The sequence below is a fragment of the Oncorhynchus mykiss genome, chromosome 4 (genome assembly GCF_057628025.1).
Source record: "Oncorhynchus mykiss isolate SJ-2025 chromosome 4, ASM5762802v1, whole genome shotgun sequence".
Lineage (NCBI taxonomy): Eukaryota > Metazoa > Chordata > Actinopteri > Salmoniformes > Salmonidae > Oncorhynchus > Oncorhynchus mykiss.
The window spans coordinates 41,753,060-41,766,418 of NC_143025.1; the positions used below are offsets into that span (position 1 = coordinate 41,753,060).

Consider the following 13,359-nt stretch of genomic DNA (forward strand, 5'->3'; position numbering starts at 1 on the left):
TGTCTAGTAAATCAATCTGATGGAAAAACATAAATATGTATTGTCATTCTACACATAAAAACAACAGTTTTACTGCAGCTGGAAAAACCTGGGATTGGGCATCGGATAGGTCATAGGATAGCTGTGTGTTGTGTTGAGCATGCTGTAAGATATACCCTATCTGCATGACTCAACACATTTGTTTGGCGATAAGAAGACTGCTGAGGAACAGAGGAAATGGGAAGGATGGAGCAAAACCGAGCAGAGCATTCTTTCCATGGGCACTTCACTTGATTCATGAGGAGTGTGTAGTGTTTCAGCTGAATGTAAACTGTTTTATCACTGCACATTGTTTTAGAGTCTTAGAGTGATACTGACATGATATGATCATGGTGTGTGTGTGTGTTTGTGTGTGTGCAGCTTGCAGGACCCTAGACTGTTACAAGGCCTTACCCCCAATGCTGAGTGCCAAGCAGAGATGCACCTTACCATGTTTACAGTCATCGGTATGACTCGGCCGGGGATTGAACTTGCAAACCTTCCAATCTTCCAATATACTACATACTAGCTATCGAAGCATTTAGGATGGTGGTTCACTCTACATTATGCTTACCTTAAATCCTCTTTCCACAAGACAGTGACACACGCCAACCTCACATCCCTCTGCTGACTGTCACTTCACTCGGTGTCACCCCATCTGACTAACCACAACACTGTCTTCATCTCCTCTGATGATGGAGGCGGCTGGGTGGAGGCTGTTTATTATTACACAGAGCCGTGGCCGGATAACTTCTCCAGAGCAGGCGTGGGATTCGCTGAGTGGTTCATTCCACTGGCTGCCCGGAGGAGCGGGAAACATGACAAGGCAGGCGAGATGACAAGTGTCATCACCATGCACCATGGTAAACACACACACACACACACACACACAGACACAGAGAGAGAGCACTAGAAGTCTCCTTGACTTGTTGTTCAGCCATACTGATGACAGATAGACAGCACTCTGACTATGAAAGTGTACAAAACACAGGAGCCCCACGGCTTGAGATTCCGAGCCCGGCCATAGATTTCACTTCTTTATCTCTGGGTAACTTCCTACATGTTATATCCACACTGAGAGAGGTTTAATGTAATCACTGGTTGCCCTGAAGCCCCCAGGGGTCTGGGTTAGGGTCCCAGGAGTCGATTTCCTTCCCAGACTGAGGAGAGGGGGCAAGGGAGGTAGGTGGTCTCAAGGGGCCAGAGAGGTGTACACTGCACCCCTACCCCAGTTCACAGGGGCTTGCGCGAGTGAGTCAGTGCATGTGGAATTCTGCCAGCTCTTCACACAATGGGTGGAAATGGGAATTTAATACAAAAGTTCTCACAGTCTCAAGGACCTTACCCCCTCCCTCCTCCTCCCCTCCTCCTCACTTTCACCCCCACTCCCGACACCACTAAAACCACAACTAAATGTCCAAAAAGTACTAAAACATGGAGGGGAGTGCACAGCTATAAATTCACCTCTACGGTTTGAGATTTATTCACAGACCAGCTTTTGTCCACTAGATTTTGAGGTTTGGTGTTTTCAATTCAGATTACCTTCAAGTAATAAGATTGTAATACAGTTACAGTGCAATATGCACGATAATGGATGCTGCTGTCCAGCATATCCTACACTCTTGCGGAAAAACCTGCTATCTAAGAACATAAAAGGGTTTTTCCGGCTGTCCCAGTGGGAGAACCCTTTGTGTTCAAAAGAGTTCCACCTAGAACCAAAAAGGTTCACCCTTTTCTAAGAGTGTATTGCTCTTTACAATAACAGTAACAGAATACAATCGTCATGTGATATGAGCCAATGTAAACTCCATAAACTTGATTGTTTGCTCTCCCACTGATGACCTTGTGTGAGGCAAGCGGAGAGACGGGGCGCTTTGCCTTTTGTCTGGCGGTGCCATCTAAAGCGAACCCAAAGTAATCAGCAGAAATCGCTCTTACAACAAACACTACTGATAATTACCTCAGGACAACAAAAGAGCTCGCTGGACAATGGACCATGTCTGAGGAGGGCCTGGGTTCCACCGTTTATATCCCCCTAAAACACATCCACGCAGGACAGCACACACGTACATGCGCACCACACATCCATGTAAATGTATGGGTGCGCACACACACACACACACACACACACACACACACACACACACACACACACACACACACACACACACACAAGCGCACACAAACACCCTGTCTCATGCTTCTTGAAGCCTCACTGCAGCCAGCAGTCAAAAGTAACTATGTTGACACAGCATCCAGTCTTTTCCCCTGTGGGCTTCCTCTCAGAGTCCACTCTCCCTGCAACTAGCAAGATGTCTGTTTGTCTCCCTGCATGTCTGTCTGCCCATGTGTTCTACCCTCGCTCCAGCTACCTCCTGAGAGCACATGTATGAAAATGATTTATTTATTTGCATTTTTATTTTCTTCTGGGAACTAGTGGTGCAACGTTTTTCATTCTTTCTGGGAACAAGCAGTGGTAATTCGGTACTGATGCAAACAAAAGAAGTGTGGAATTCACGTGACCCTGAAAGAGTCTAGTAGTGTGGCTGATGAGATGAGTCTCTGTCCTCATTGTCTTCAGAGATAAGTCGGGTCTTGCGAGCGTCATTTTTGTGACCTTGTGTCGGGGAAATAGGAAGGCCCTATTAAGGTGATGGTCTATTTACATTTATCAGGGACATGGAGGTCTCTGTCATAGAACCGAAGAGCCAGCAAACCTGAACCAACACGGTATAGTCCTCTGTTTAGATTGTATCCAAATCTAAACGTTCTGACCTGGAGACATAACAATAGTCTCCTGCTCTGGGCACCTCATCATAGTCTTTGTATTTTCCTGTGTGTGATCACATACAATGGCACAGTGAAACGTTGTTTCCTCACCTATTTCAAGCTGTTTAGTACAATGCCATAAAACAAGCATAACAAGTGAATTGTAGATTACATCAGAAGAGTATTTATCTGAACCAAACCCTCAGAAATAATTACGCTCCGTATAAAAACAGTTACATGTAACTAAATGCAATCAAAAATGTGACCTACGGTCATCCCCAAAAGTAACTATTTATCATGAGAGGGCCATAAACATTAACTAGTAATGCTGCATACTCCAAGAAAGGTTAAGATCTCACCTTTCTGGAAAAAATAGTTGTAAATTGCTGAAGTGTTGTCACTTTTGAGAACTCTCTCATCGAATACAGGACATTTCAAACAATTAGAAGTTGGGTCAACTTCAATTGTCTGGGGCCACCAGGAAACATAAAGAAAACATTCCATTTCAAAGCCTGTCCCTCCAGAAATGAGAGAAGTGTGTGGTACTTTAGTGTTTCTCATAATGAGTGTTAAAAAGTGAGAGAATGGACATGATCCATCTGATTGCAGCTGTAAGCATAGATACAACAAGCAGAATGTTCATAATCTTTTGGACCCTAACCGAAAGGTTGCTGGATCGAATCCCGAGCTGACAGGGTATATTTATGTCGTTCTGCAAGGCAGTTAACCCACTGTTCCCCGTGTGGCGATGACGTGGATGTCGATTTAAGGCAGCCCCCCCCCCACACCTCTCTGATTCAGAGGGGTTGGGTTAAATGCGCAAGACACATTTCAGTTGTGAATGCATTCAGTTGTACAACAGACTAGGTATCCCCCTTTCCCTTCCCTGTCATCAGACTGGTTGGAGCAGTGAAGTAGAGGCCAAATAACCACAATCTGCAGGGATCACAACTAACTTACTTGAGGGAAAGAACACAGCTATTACATTACCCGGCTGTTGTTATTTCATAGATCTGACTTTGAAGTTTCGGAAACATATCTGCAGAACAACAAAATTGTGCATACTATTTGCATGGCAAAATGATGCGTCAGCATTGTGCATGTAGAAGCAGAGAGTGATAGAATATGTCTGAGAGAAATTAAAAACGCATGCATTCTTTTTTTGGGGGGGGGGGGCATCTTCAAAAAAGTGTGCAAATACATTAAACAATGAAGGCATTTGTTCCTAGATACATTTTCTATGATTGACTAACAATGCATTTGGTGGACAAATGGAAATTGACTGTGCAAATAACTTAAATTCTATGACAAGTATAACGTCTACTCTATAAAATGGTGCAACATTCTTCTCCAGTTCCTGAAATCAAAACCAATCTTGGCTGGAGAGTAAAAGCGACCTCTTTCCCCTCGTGACGCTCTTCCTTCCTCTCCCACCCAGAGTATCCCCATTTCACGAACAACAGATTCAGAACACTCAGATTGGAGAGGAGAATGTGAAACGGCCTGGAACAGAAACAGGGACAGAGTTATCGTCAAAAACAATTACTGGAATTTATGGAAATGCGCAAAGACGCGCGCGGTTCTTTGGCACACTGGGGACCATCGATGGAATGTAGAAGTGTCTACTTTTAAGTCAATCATTGGACACAACTGATTTCGGAATTGTCGCTGTGAGGATTACAATTATGATATACGTCTTATTTTTGTTGTGCCTCGTCCATGTGTCAGGTAAAAGTCAAACTATCTTATTTGTATCCTAGGAATAAAAGGTCAATCAATTGTTATCTTCTAAAAATACAGTACATTACTCAAGGTGCTTGTCCTTATTATATTAATCATGTCGACAGAGAGTGTAACCGACAGTAACCCCAGAAAGTATAACTTTTGCACGGCAAACCTAACTACGATTTCTGAACATCAAAATGAATTTGACACAACAAATGACGGGCTACAATAAAAGTCAAAGTGAAAAGCAGAAGGCAGCAGCCTCTTGAGAGAGCAGAATCTCATAGCAGTTTCCTGCCATTGTTCTGTAGATCAGGGCTAGAATGCCACAGGGATAGAATGCCACATTTGGATTTAATGGAGCAAAATGGCCCACCATATGACTGGTTTTGTTATTTAGCTCACAATGATTTAAGATGGGGGGGAACTGATCCTAGGTCAGAATGTAACTGGAATGTGTCAAAAGGTTGTTGTGTTATGCCTCGCCTAAGGCCTTCAAATTAAAATCTGGGCCTCAAGCCAGTTCCACTGCTTATTTTCATTATTTCCTTGAAATCAGGCACTAATTTAGACCTGCGACACCATGTGGGTGCAATTCATTATTAGGTAGAACAGAAAACCAGCAGTATTCTGGACCTGGTAGTCGTAGGGTAAGATTTAACTACCCTTGCCCTAAGGTCTAGTAATGTTCATTTGGATTAAAATATATAAACTGATCTCACATCAGATTGTAATAAGCAATAGGTCATTACAGTAGCTGCCCTTTGTTGTTTTATCTCATAACAGTTTAGATGACTGTATCAAATGAGTGGCGCCATCTCGTCCCTACAGGTGCGGTGACAGACCTGACCGTCATCTCCAACGCTGAGGCCTCCACCCCTCAGCTCTTCTCCATCTCCTGCCTCACTGGGGAGCGGGATGCAGCAGAGCTAGACCTGGACATCAAGAAGGACAACAGCATCCTCATCCTCTCCTCACGGCCACGTTACAGAGTCAAAAGGCCCAAGACCAAGGAGGTGGTGGCGAACGAGTTCGTGGGTGTGATGGACCTAACAGGCATCTTCTACTGCCATGCGTCCCAGGGAACTGATCCTCTTATAAACCTGGGTAAAGTGACTCTCATCAACAACTTTGCCAAAGGTAAGAAAGAGGCTCTAACTGAAAGAGAGTGTGTGTGTGTGTGTGTGTGTGTGTGTGCGTGCGCGCGAGAGAGAGACAGAGAGTTAACTTGTCTTCTTCTGTATTGCTCCTATCAGCCCTATTTGTCCCGGCCCACCTCACGGTGACAGCAAACAGAGGAGACACAGTTCACCTGGCCATGCAGGTCCTGAGCTCCCAGAGACGAGACGTCACCTGGAAATACAACGGTGAGTCACACAGGGATGGAGGGAGGCATGGATGGGTGGATGGATGAATGAAGGGCAGGCATTTATGTGTGAGCAGGGAATAGATTTATCTAAATGAGACGATGGCAATATAGGCATTGTTGAATCATTCCCTTTGTATTTTAGAAACAAGTATCAAGTAGCCCCACCATGTGGATTATAATGTGTTCACATTATTAAGAGCTTGTCCTAAGTGCTGACTCGCTGTGTCGTAAAACCAGGTAACTATCACTACACGACCCACTGGGGTGATGTGTCCAACAGTACGGCTGTACTAACCCTGGAGGATGTGGCTAAAGCCAACGAGGGCATCTACAGTGCCAGCTTCGTGGGAGACAGTCCCATCAATGGAGCCTGGATGAGGCTGATTGTCAGAGGTGCAGTAGGGCTGTTCTCATTACACACACCTCCCACAAGACATACACACTTGATATGTGTGGATGATGGTGTTGATACACTTTACTGATAGTACACTAGTCTGTGCTGTTGTTTATCTATTTTCCATCTGGATAGAAGCTTGACCAATAAGTTTTGTTGTTTTTTTCTCCTCTGAAACATTTTTGATTGGTTGTGTCTTTGAATGTACATTATTAGTACTCAGTTAGTGTTATTAACGTGTTTATTACTACTGACCATTACAAGAGTATGTATGGTGATTCACATATGGATGAGGTGCTTGTATCTGGGTGGGTTGGCCGCTGACGCTCCTCCACTGTCCTGCACAGACTGTGGCAGTAAGAAGTGGGGTGCCGACTGTGACAAGGACTGTCCAGAGTGTCTCAACGGAGGGGTGTGTCACCACCGGGACGGGGACTGCATCTGCCCACCGGGGTTCATGGGGATGCGCTGCGAGACAGGTGGGTGTGTGTGTAAGGGGGGGGGGGGGGGGGGGCAATATGTTTAAAGCATAAGATTATAGTCGTTGAAACTGACACAAACGACAAATTAGCAATAGTGTGTGTGTGTGTGTGTGTGTGTGTGTGTGAGAGTGCGTATAAGTGCATGTTTGTAAAGACAAGTATATTATATTGCCAAACTGTCTGAAGAAACTGTACCTGTACTGTATCTATGTGTACTGTATTCCCACCCAGCCTGTAGAGAGGGAATGTTTGGGCTGAACTGCCAGGAGTCATGCAAGCCAGAGATGGACTGTAGAGGGCTGAGGTTCTGCCTGGCTGACCCTTACGGATGCTCCTGTGCCAGTGGCTGGTCTGGAAACCACTGCAACAGATGTGAGTTAATTTGTTATGCAGTGCAGTCGGAAAGTATTCAGAGCCTTTGACATTTTCCACGTTTTGTTACCTTACAGCCGTATTCTAAAATGTATTGTTTTTTTCCCCTCATCAATCTACACACAATACTCCATAATGACAAAGCAAAACAGGTTTTTAGACATTTTGCGAATGAAGCTCTTTTGGCTGCGATTACAGCTTCCTGTCTTGTTGGGTATGACGCTACAAGCTTGGCACACCTGTATTTGGGGAGTTTCTCCCATTCTTCTCTGCAGATCCTCTCAAGCTCTGTTAGGTTAGATGGGTCGCTGCACAGCTATTTTTAGGTCTCTCCAGAGATGTTAGATCGGGTTCAAGTCTGTGCTCTGGCTGGTCCACTCAATGACATTCAGAGACTTGTCCCAAAGCCATTTCTGCGTCGTCTTCGCTGTGTGCTTAGGGTCGTTGTCCTGTTGGAAGGTGAACCTTTGCACTGAACCTTTGCCCTGAACCTTTGCCCTGAGCGCTCTGGAGCAGGTTTTCATCAAGGATTTTTCTGTACTTTGCTCCGTTCATCTTTCCCTCTATCCTGACTAGTCTCCCAGTCCTTGCCACTGAAAAACATCCCCACAGCATGATGCTGCCACCACCGTGCTTCACTGTAGGGATAGTGCCAGGTTTCCTCCAGACGTGAGCTTGGCATTCAGGCCAAAGAGTTCAATCTTCGTTTCATCGGAACAATTAGTCTTGTTTCTCATGGTCTGAGAGTTCTTTAGGTGCCTTTTGGCAAACTCCAAGTGGGCTGTCATGTGCCTTTTACTAAGGAGTGGCTTTCGTCTGGCCACTCCACCATAAAGGTCTGATTTGTGGAGTGCTGCAGAGATGGTTGTCCTTCTGGAAGGTTCTCCCATCTCCACAAAGGAACTCTGGAGCTCATTCAGAGTGACCATCGGATTCTTGGTCACCTTCCTAACCAAGGCCCTTCTCGCTAGATTGCTCAGTTTGGCCGGGCGGCCAGCTCTAGGAAGAGTCTTGGTGGTTCCAAAATTGTTCCATTTAAGAATGATGGTGGCCACTGTGTTCTTTGGAACCTTCAATGCTGCAGATATTTTTGTTACCCTTCCCCAGATCTGTGCCTCGACACACTCCTGTTTCGGAGCTCTACGGACAATTCCTTTGAACTCATGGCTTGAATTTTGCTCTGACATGCACTGTCATCTGTGGGACCTTATATAGACAGGTGTGTGCCTTTCCAAATCATGTCCAATCAATTGAATTTACCACAGATGGACTTTTACCACAGATGGACCAATCAAGTTGTAGAAACATCTCAAGGATGATCAATCAGAGCAAAGGGTCTGAAAACTTATGTAAATAAGTATTCTGTTTTTTATTTTTAATACATTTGCAAAAACGTATAAAAACATATTTTTGCTTTGTCATTGTGGGGTATTGATGAGGAACTGTCACGTTTGTCGTAATAATTATCGGAACAAGCTGCAGCGTGATCTGGGTTCCACATCTTTATTTGAAATAAGTGAACCACACAACAAAACAATAAAGACTCAACGAAACGTGACGACAATGGAGTGCTGACATGCAACTACACATAAACAATATCCCACAAACCACAGGTGGAAAGAAATCACCAACATAGAAACAAAACTAGAACCCCACAATAGAAATTATAAACTAGACTAACCCCCAGTCACGCCCTGACCTACTCTACCGTAGAAAATAAGGGCTCTCTATGGTCAGGACGTGACAGGATTTTTTTGTTATTTAATACATTTGAGAAAAAGGCTGGAACGTAACAGAATGTGGAAAAAGTAAAGGGGTCTGCATACTTTCCGAATTAACTGTATGTAGGGCTATGGCATATCTTAGATGGCCCAATTAATATTGATTGTAATTGTACAACCGACCTATCAACATGACTGCATGTGTTGAAATAGATACACAGAGTACATAACATGCATAGCCATATCAGGTAGCAATTCCATCACGACAGATCCCAACACCTTGGTTTTCCCATCCTAATGTCACCTCTCCCCCTCTTCCCCAGTCTGCCACAAGGACATGTACGGGGCAGACTGCAGGCTGCGCTGTAAGTGTAAGAATGGTGGAGTGTGTAACCACTTCAGTGGATGCCAGTGTCCCACTGGCTGGAGAGGACGGCACTGTGAGAAATCAGGTAGGTAAGCATTGCTTCCTCCTCCTCTTCCTCCTCCTTTTCCTTGCCCTCCTCCTCTTTTTCATCGCCACTGACACTACCAACATCAATACTAATAACGCCATCACCAGTAGCAGTAGCATCTTCATCATCAACACCATTAATCATCACCTCATTTATCTTCCTCTTCATCATCTGTTTCTTTCCCATCAGACCGCGCCCCCCAGATCTTGGACATGGCCAGTGGTCTAGAGTGGAACCTTCACTCCAGCCCCAAGATCCTGTGTTCCGCCACAGGCAACCCCCTGCCCAGTCACGGCAGCATTGAGCTGCGCAAACTGGACAGCACTGTGCTCAAGGTAGAGGCAATGGAAGGATGGGCGGCCATTTTTACACTTGATTATTCAATTAATCAAACTGTGATGGTGTAGTCAGTGAGATTTGTGAAATTCAATGTTTTTGTAATAGTGAAAATATGTAAATATTTTTTATGATAATGTCAGTTGGCTCAGCATTACATCAGACTGTAAGCAGCCTTATCAAAATATTTTTGGACCTCTAATTCAGGCGTCTCGTACTACCATGGACTCCAATAAGAGCACAGCCCAGTTTGATATTCCCCGTCTGTCCACTGAGCATGCTGGGTTATGGGAGTGTAGGGTTTCCACCAATGGGGGACAAGACTCAAGGAAGTTCAACCTCAGTGTCAAAGGTGAGAAGAAAAAAGTATTTTACTGGTCTATATCAGTCAATGTGGGGTGCTTAACATTGAGGGCAGGTTTCCCAGACAAAGATTAAGCCTAGTCCTGGACTTGAACATGCTTTTTAGTCCAGGACTAGGCTTGATTTGTGTCTGGGAAACCAGCCCTAAATATACACTGAGAAATGGTCTGGCGATAAAGATTTAATGTTCTGGTTGAGACTCATCAGATCACCCATTACTCAAATTCTCACCCACTTTTACTCCGCTCTCTCGCCAGAGCCACCATGCCCCAGCACCCCTCCCAAGCTGCTGGAGAAGAGGAGTAAGCAGCTGGTGGTGATGCCTGTGGAGTCCTACAGAGGAGACGGACCCATCGACTCCACCAAGCTCCTCTACAAGCCCATGGAGACAGGAGACTCCTGGTCCTCCATCATAGGTGCATACAGATGGCGTTTGATCTCATGTAAAGTCATGGGAGTTACAACTACTATCCTGGCAACATAACATATCATCCATTTCACAGGAAAAATTGCCTTGCCTAAAAACAACGCAAGACAATTTGCCAATTTGTCATTATCAATATTAGATCCCTATTCTATATGGCTAATCCTGTCTGATTCTCTATGTCTCTGTGTTCCTGTCTTTTAGTGTACAGTAGAGAGCCTATAACTCTGATGAATCTGAAGCCATCTACACGCTACCACGTCCGTGTCCAGCTGACCCGTCCTGGGGAGGGAGGGGAGGGGACTCTGGGGCCTGAGGCCATCATGGAGACTGACTGTCCAGGTGAGCAGCAACAGTATGCCAGGGTTCATTTTTGCGGTGTTGAAATGCTATAGTCAGAGCAGAGGTTTGTAGGTAATTGGTGATGTTGCAGGTGTGTGTGTGTGTGTGTGTGTGTGTGTGTGTGTGTGTGTGTGTTTCTAAGTTGTTTCTAAGTTGTAGTAGAGCTGAGTGCAGGCTCTAAATCTGAAAGAATGGTTCTTTAATTCTGTCTAGTGACCTAATCAGAATGTTCTTTGCCCATCTGTAAACGAGAGGCTGTGTCTAAGTAAATAGGAGAAGGAGAAAGTATCCCAGGCTGGAGGACCTTTCCATGACTGCGTGTTCTGTGTTGCTGCTGTAGAGCCCACTCTTCGACCAGAGATTGACTTCAGCTCGCTGGAGGGCCGCAACGCCACTGTGCGCTGGCTGTTGCATGGCAACGCGGACAGGGCCAGCGGGTTCTTAGTGCAGCTCTTCGGGCCCTCCCCCTCAGGAGAGAAGCTGAGAGAGGAGACCACCCTGCTCAATGTGCTCTCCACCAAGTTCTACAACCTGCAGTACCACCAAGACTACACAGTGGTCGTCAGGCTGCTCAACTGTGGCAGTCTGGGGCCCGCCTCTAAGCCGTACAATATCCGCATAAACAGCCAGGGTAACTAACAAGAGCTCCTCCTATTGACTTAGCAGTGAGTGTTGACGACTGTCATTGGTGGATGGTTGGTGGATCCCCCCTGCCCTCATATTGTGTCATATTTAAAGATGGGTGCATAAAGAAAAGGACATTTAGGAATGGATGACTTACTAAGGAAACACAGAAAGAAATTCAAGCACTTTAATGGTACAATTTGGCAATCGCCATGTAGCCTAAGCTAACACCTTCTGACCAATACTAACCCAGCTGATGTCTCCTCTCTGTCCCTCTCCTCCCCTCTTTCCCCCAGGTCCCTCATCCCCTCGGAACGTCCAGGCTCTGCCCCTGTCTGTGTCTGCGGTGCAGGTGAAGTGGCAGCCCCCTGAGGACTCTAACGGGGGCATAGTAAAGTACATCATAGAGTACCAGTCGGTGGGACAGGGCAGCCTGCACCCCTGGGTCGACACAGACGATGGCAACAAGACAGCTAAAGATGTGACAGCGCTCAACGGGAGTACTCTCTACCAGTTCAGAGTGAGGGCCTTCTCTAAAGTACCCGGGGAGTGGAGCAAGTTTGTCCATGCCAGGACCCAGGGAGATGGTGAGAGACGGTTTAAATTAAAAACATGTATGGAGTAAAAGGTGTTAAACAGGTTAAAAAAAAGGCTTCAAAGTACATGGATTTAAAGTTTTCCACTTGAAAATCTTTTTTTAATTTTTTTTTTACCTTTTCAGTACTCAAAAGGGGTCAAACGTCAAGGTTGGTTTGAGTCTCACACGATCTGTTGTTTAGATCAAGCAATGCTGTAATCCCAAATGAATAACAAAGAAGGGTACCTCCATCTCATTTAATCACTTTAGATTGCCAATCTTTCCCACTCGTTTGGGATTGAAGTGTAATGCTGGATGTAAACAACAGATCGTATGGGACATGGACTACTTTTGACATTTGAACACATTTGAGGTCTGAAAATGTCCCAAAAACGTTGAGTGAAATTTTAGAGTGAACATAGATTTTTGTTGTTGTTGTGAACTATCACTTTAAAACGTGAGGATAATTACATAATAAATAGGATATTGTCAATGTTCATCTGCATAAGAGTGTGCATCTCCTCATATCACCTCTCCCTCTAGGTCCCCAGGACTTCACTCCTACCACCCAGGGTGTGGGGGGGCTTCCAGGCAGTGAGGGCTACCATTTGTTGGTAGCTGTGGTGGGGTCTGTGACGGTCACCTGTGTCACCATCCTGCTGGCCCTGCTGGCTCTCTTCTGCATCCGCAAAACTCTGCTCAACCGCAGACGCACCTTCACTTACCAGTCTGGATCGGTGAGAGATAGAGAGAGAGGACTCACAAACACACAAATACGCCATAAAAAAAGCACCTAAACTGCAGTACCAGTCAAAAGTTTGGACAGACCTACTCATTCCAGGTTTTTTCTATATTTTTACTATTTTCTACATTGTAGAACAATAGCGAAGACATCAAAACTATTAATACCACATATGGAATCATGTATTAACCAAAAAAGTATTAAGCAAATCAAAATATATTTTATATTTGAGATTCTTCAAAGTAGCCACCCTTTGCCTTGATGACAGCTTTGCACACTCTTGGCATTCTCTCAACCAGCTTCATGAGGTAGTCATCAGAAATGTTTTTCAATTAACAGGTATGCCTTGTTAAAAGTACATTTGTGGAATTTCTTTCCTTCTTAATGCGTTTGAGCCAGTTAGTTGTGTAGTGACAAGGTAGGGGTGGTATACAGAAGATAGCCCTATTTGGTAAAAGACCAATTCCATATTATGGTAAGAACAGCTCAAATAAGCAAAGAGAAACAACAGTCCATCATTACTTTATGACATGAAAGTTAGTCAATCCAGAAAATGTCAAGAACTTTCTTCAAGTGCAGTCGCAAAAACTATCAAGTGCTATGATGAAACTGGCTCTCATGAGGACCGCCACAGGAAAGGAAGACT

The 13,359-nt window shown here is 44.9% G+C and overlaps 1 protein-coding gene across 4 annotated transcripts in view; it reads left to right on the forward strand.

The window, feature by feature from the left end:
• Positions 1-4,143: 4,143 nt before the first annotated feature.
• tie1 (tyrosine kinase with immunoglobulin-like and EGF-like domains 1) overlaps positions 4,144-13,359 on the forward strand; it is a 28,899-nt gene continuing 19,683 nt past the window's right edge. For 2 of the 4 annotated variants that reach the window (XM_090232044.1, XM_090232045.1), the window contains exons 1-13: positions 4,197-4,515; positions 5,344-5,652; positions 5,769-5,879; positions 6,119-6,274; positions 6,623-6,754; positions 6,989-7,129; positions 9,174-9,302; positions 9,495-9,640; positions 9,849-9,993; positions 10,262-10,420; positions 10,633-10,770; positions 11,691-11,981; positions 12,515-12,708. In XM_090232044.1, coding sequence (XP_090088170.1) covers positions 4,473-4,515; positions 5,344-5,652; positions 5,769-5,879; positions 6,119-6,274; positions 6,623-6,754; positions 6,989-7,129; positions 9,174-9,302; positions 9,495-9,640; positions 9,849-9,993; positions 10,262-10,420; positions 10,633-10,770; positions 11,691-11,981; positions 12,515-12,708 — 2,094 coding nt within the window. In that variant the 5' untranslated portion in view covers positions 4,197-4,472. Of the gene's footprint in view, positions 4,516-5,343; positions 5,653-5,768; positions 5,880-6,118; positions 6,275-6,622; positions 6,755-6,988; positions 7,130-9,173; positions 9,303-9,494; positions 9,641-9,848; positions 9,994-10,261; positions 10,421-10,632; positions 10,771-11,110; positions 11,402-11,690; positions 11,982-12,514; positions 12,709-13,359 lie in introns of all 4 variants that reach the window. The other 2 variants (XM_036968778.2, XM_036968777.2) reach the window with 2 other exon arrangements.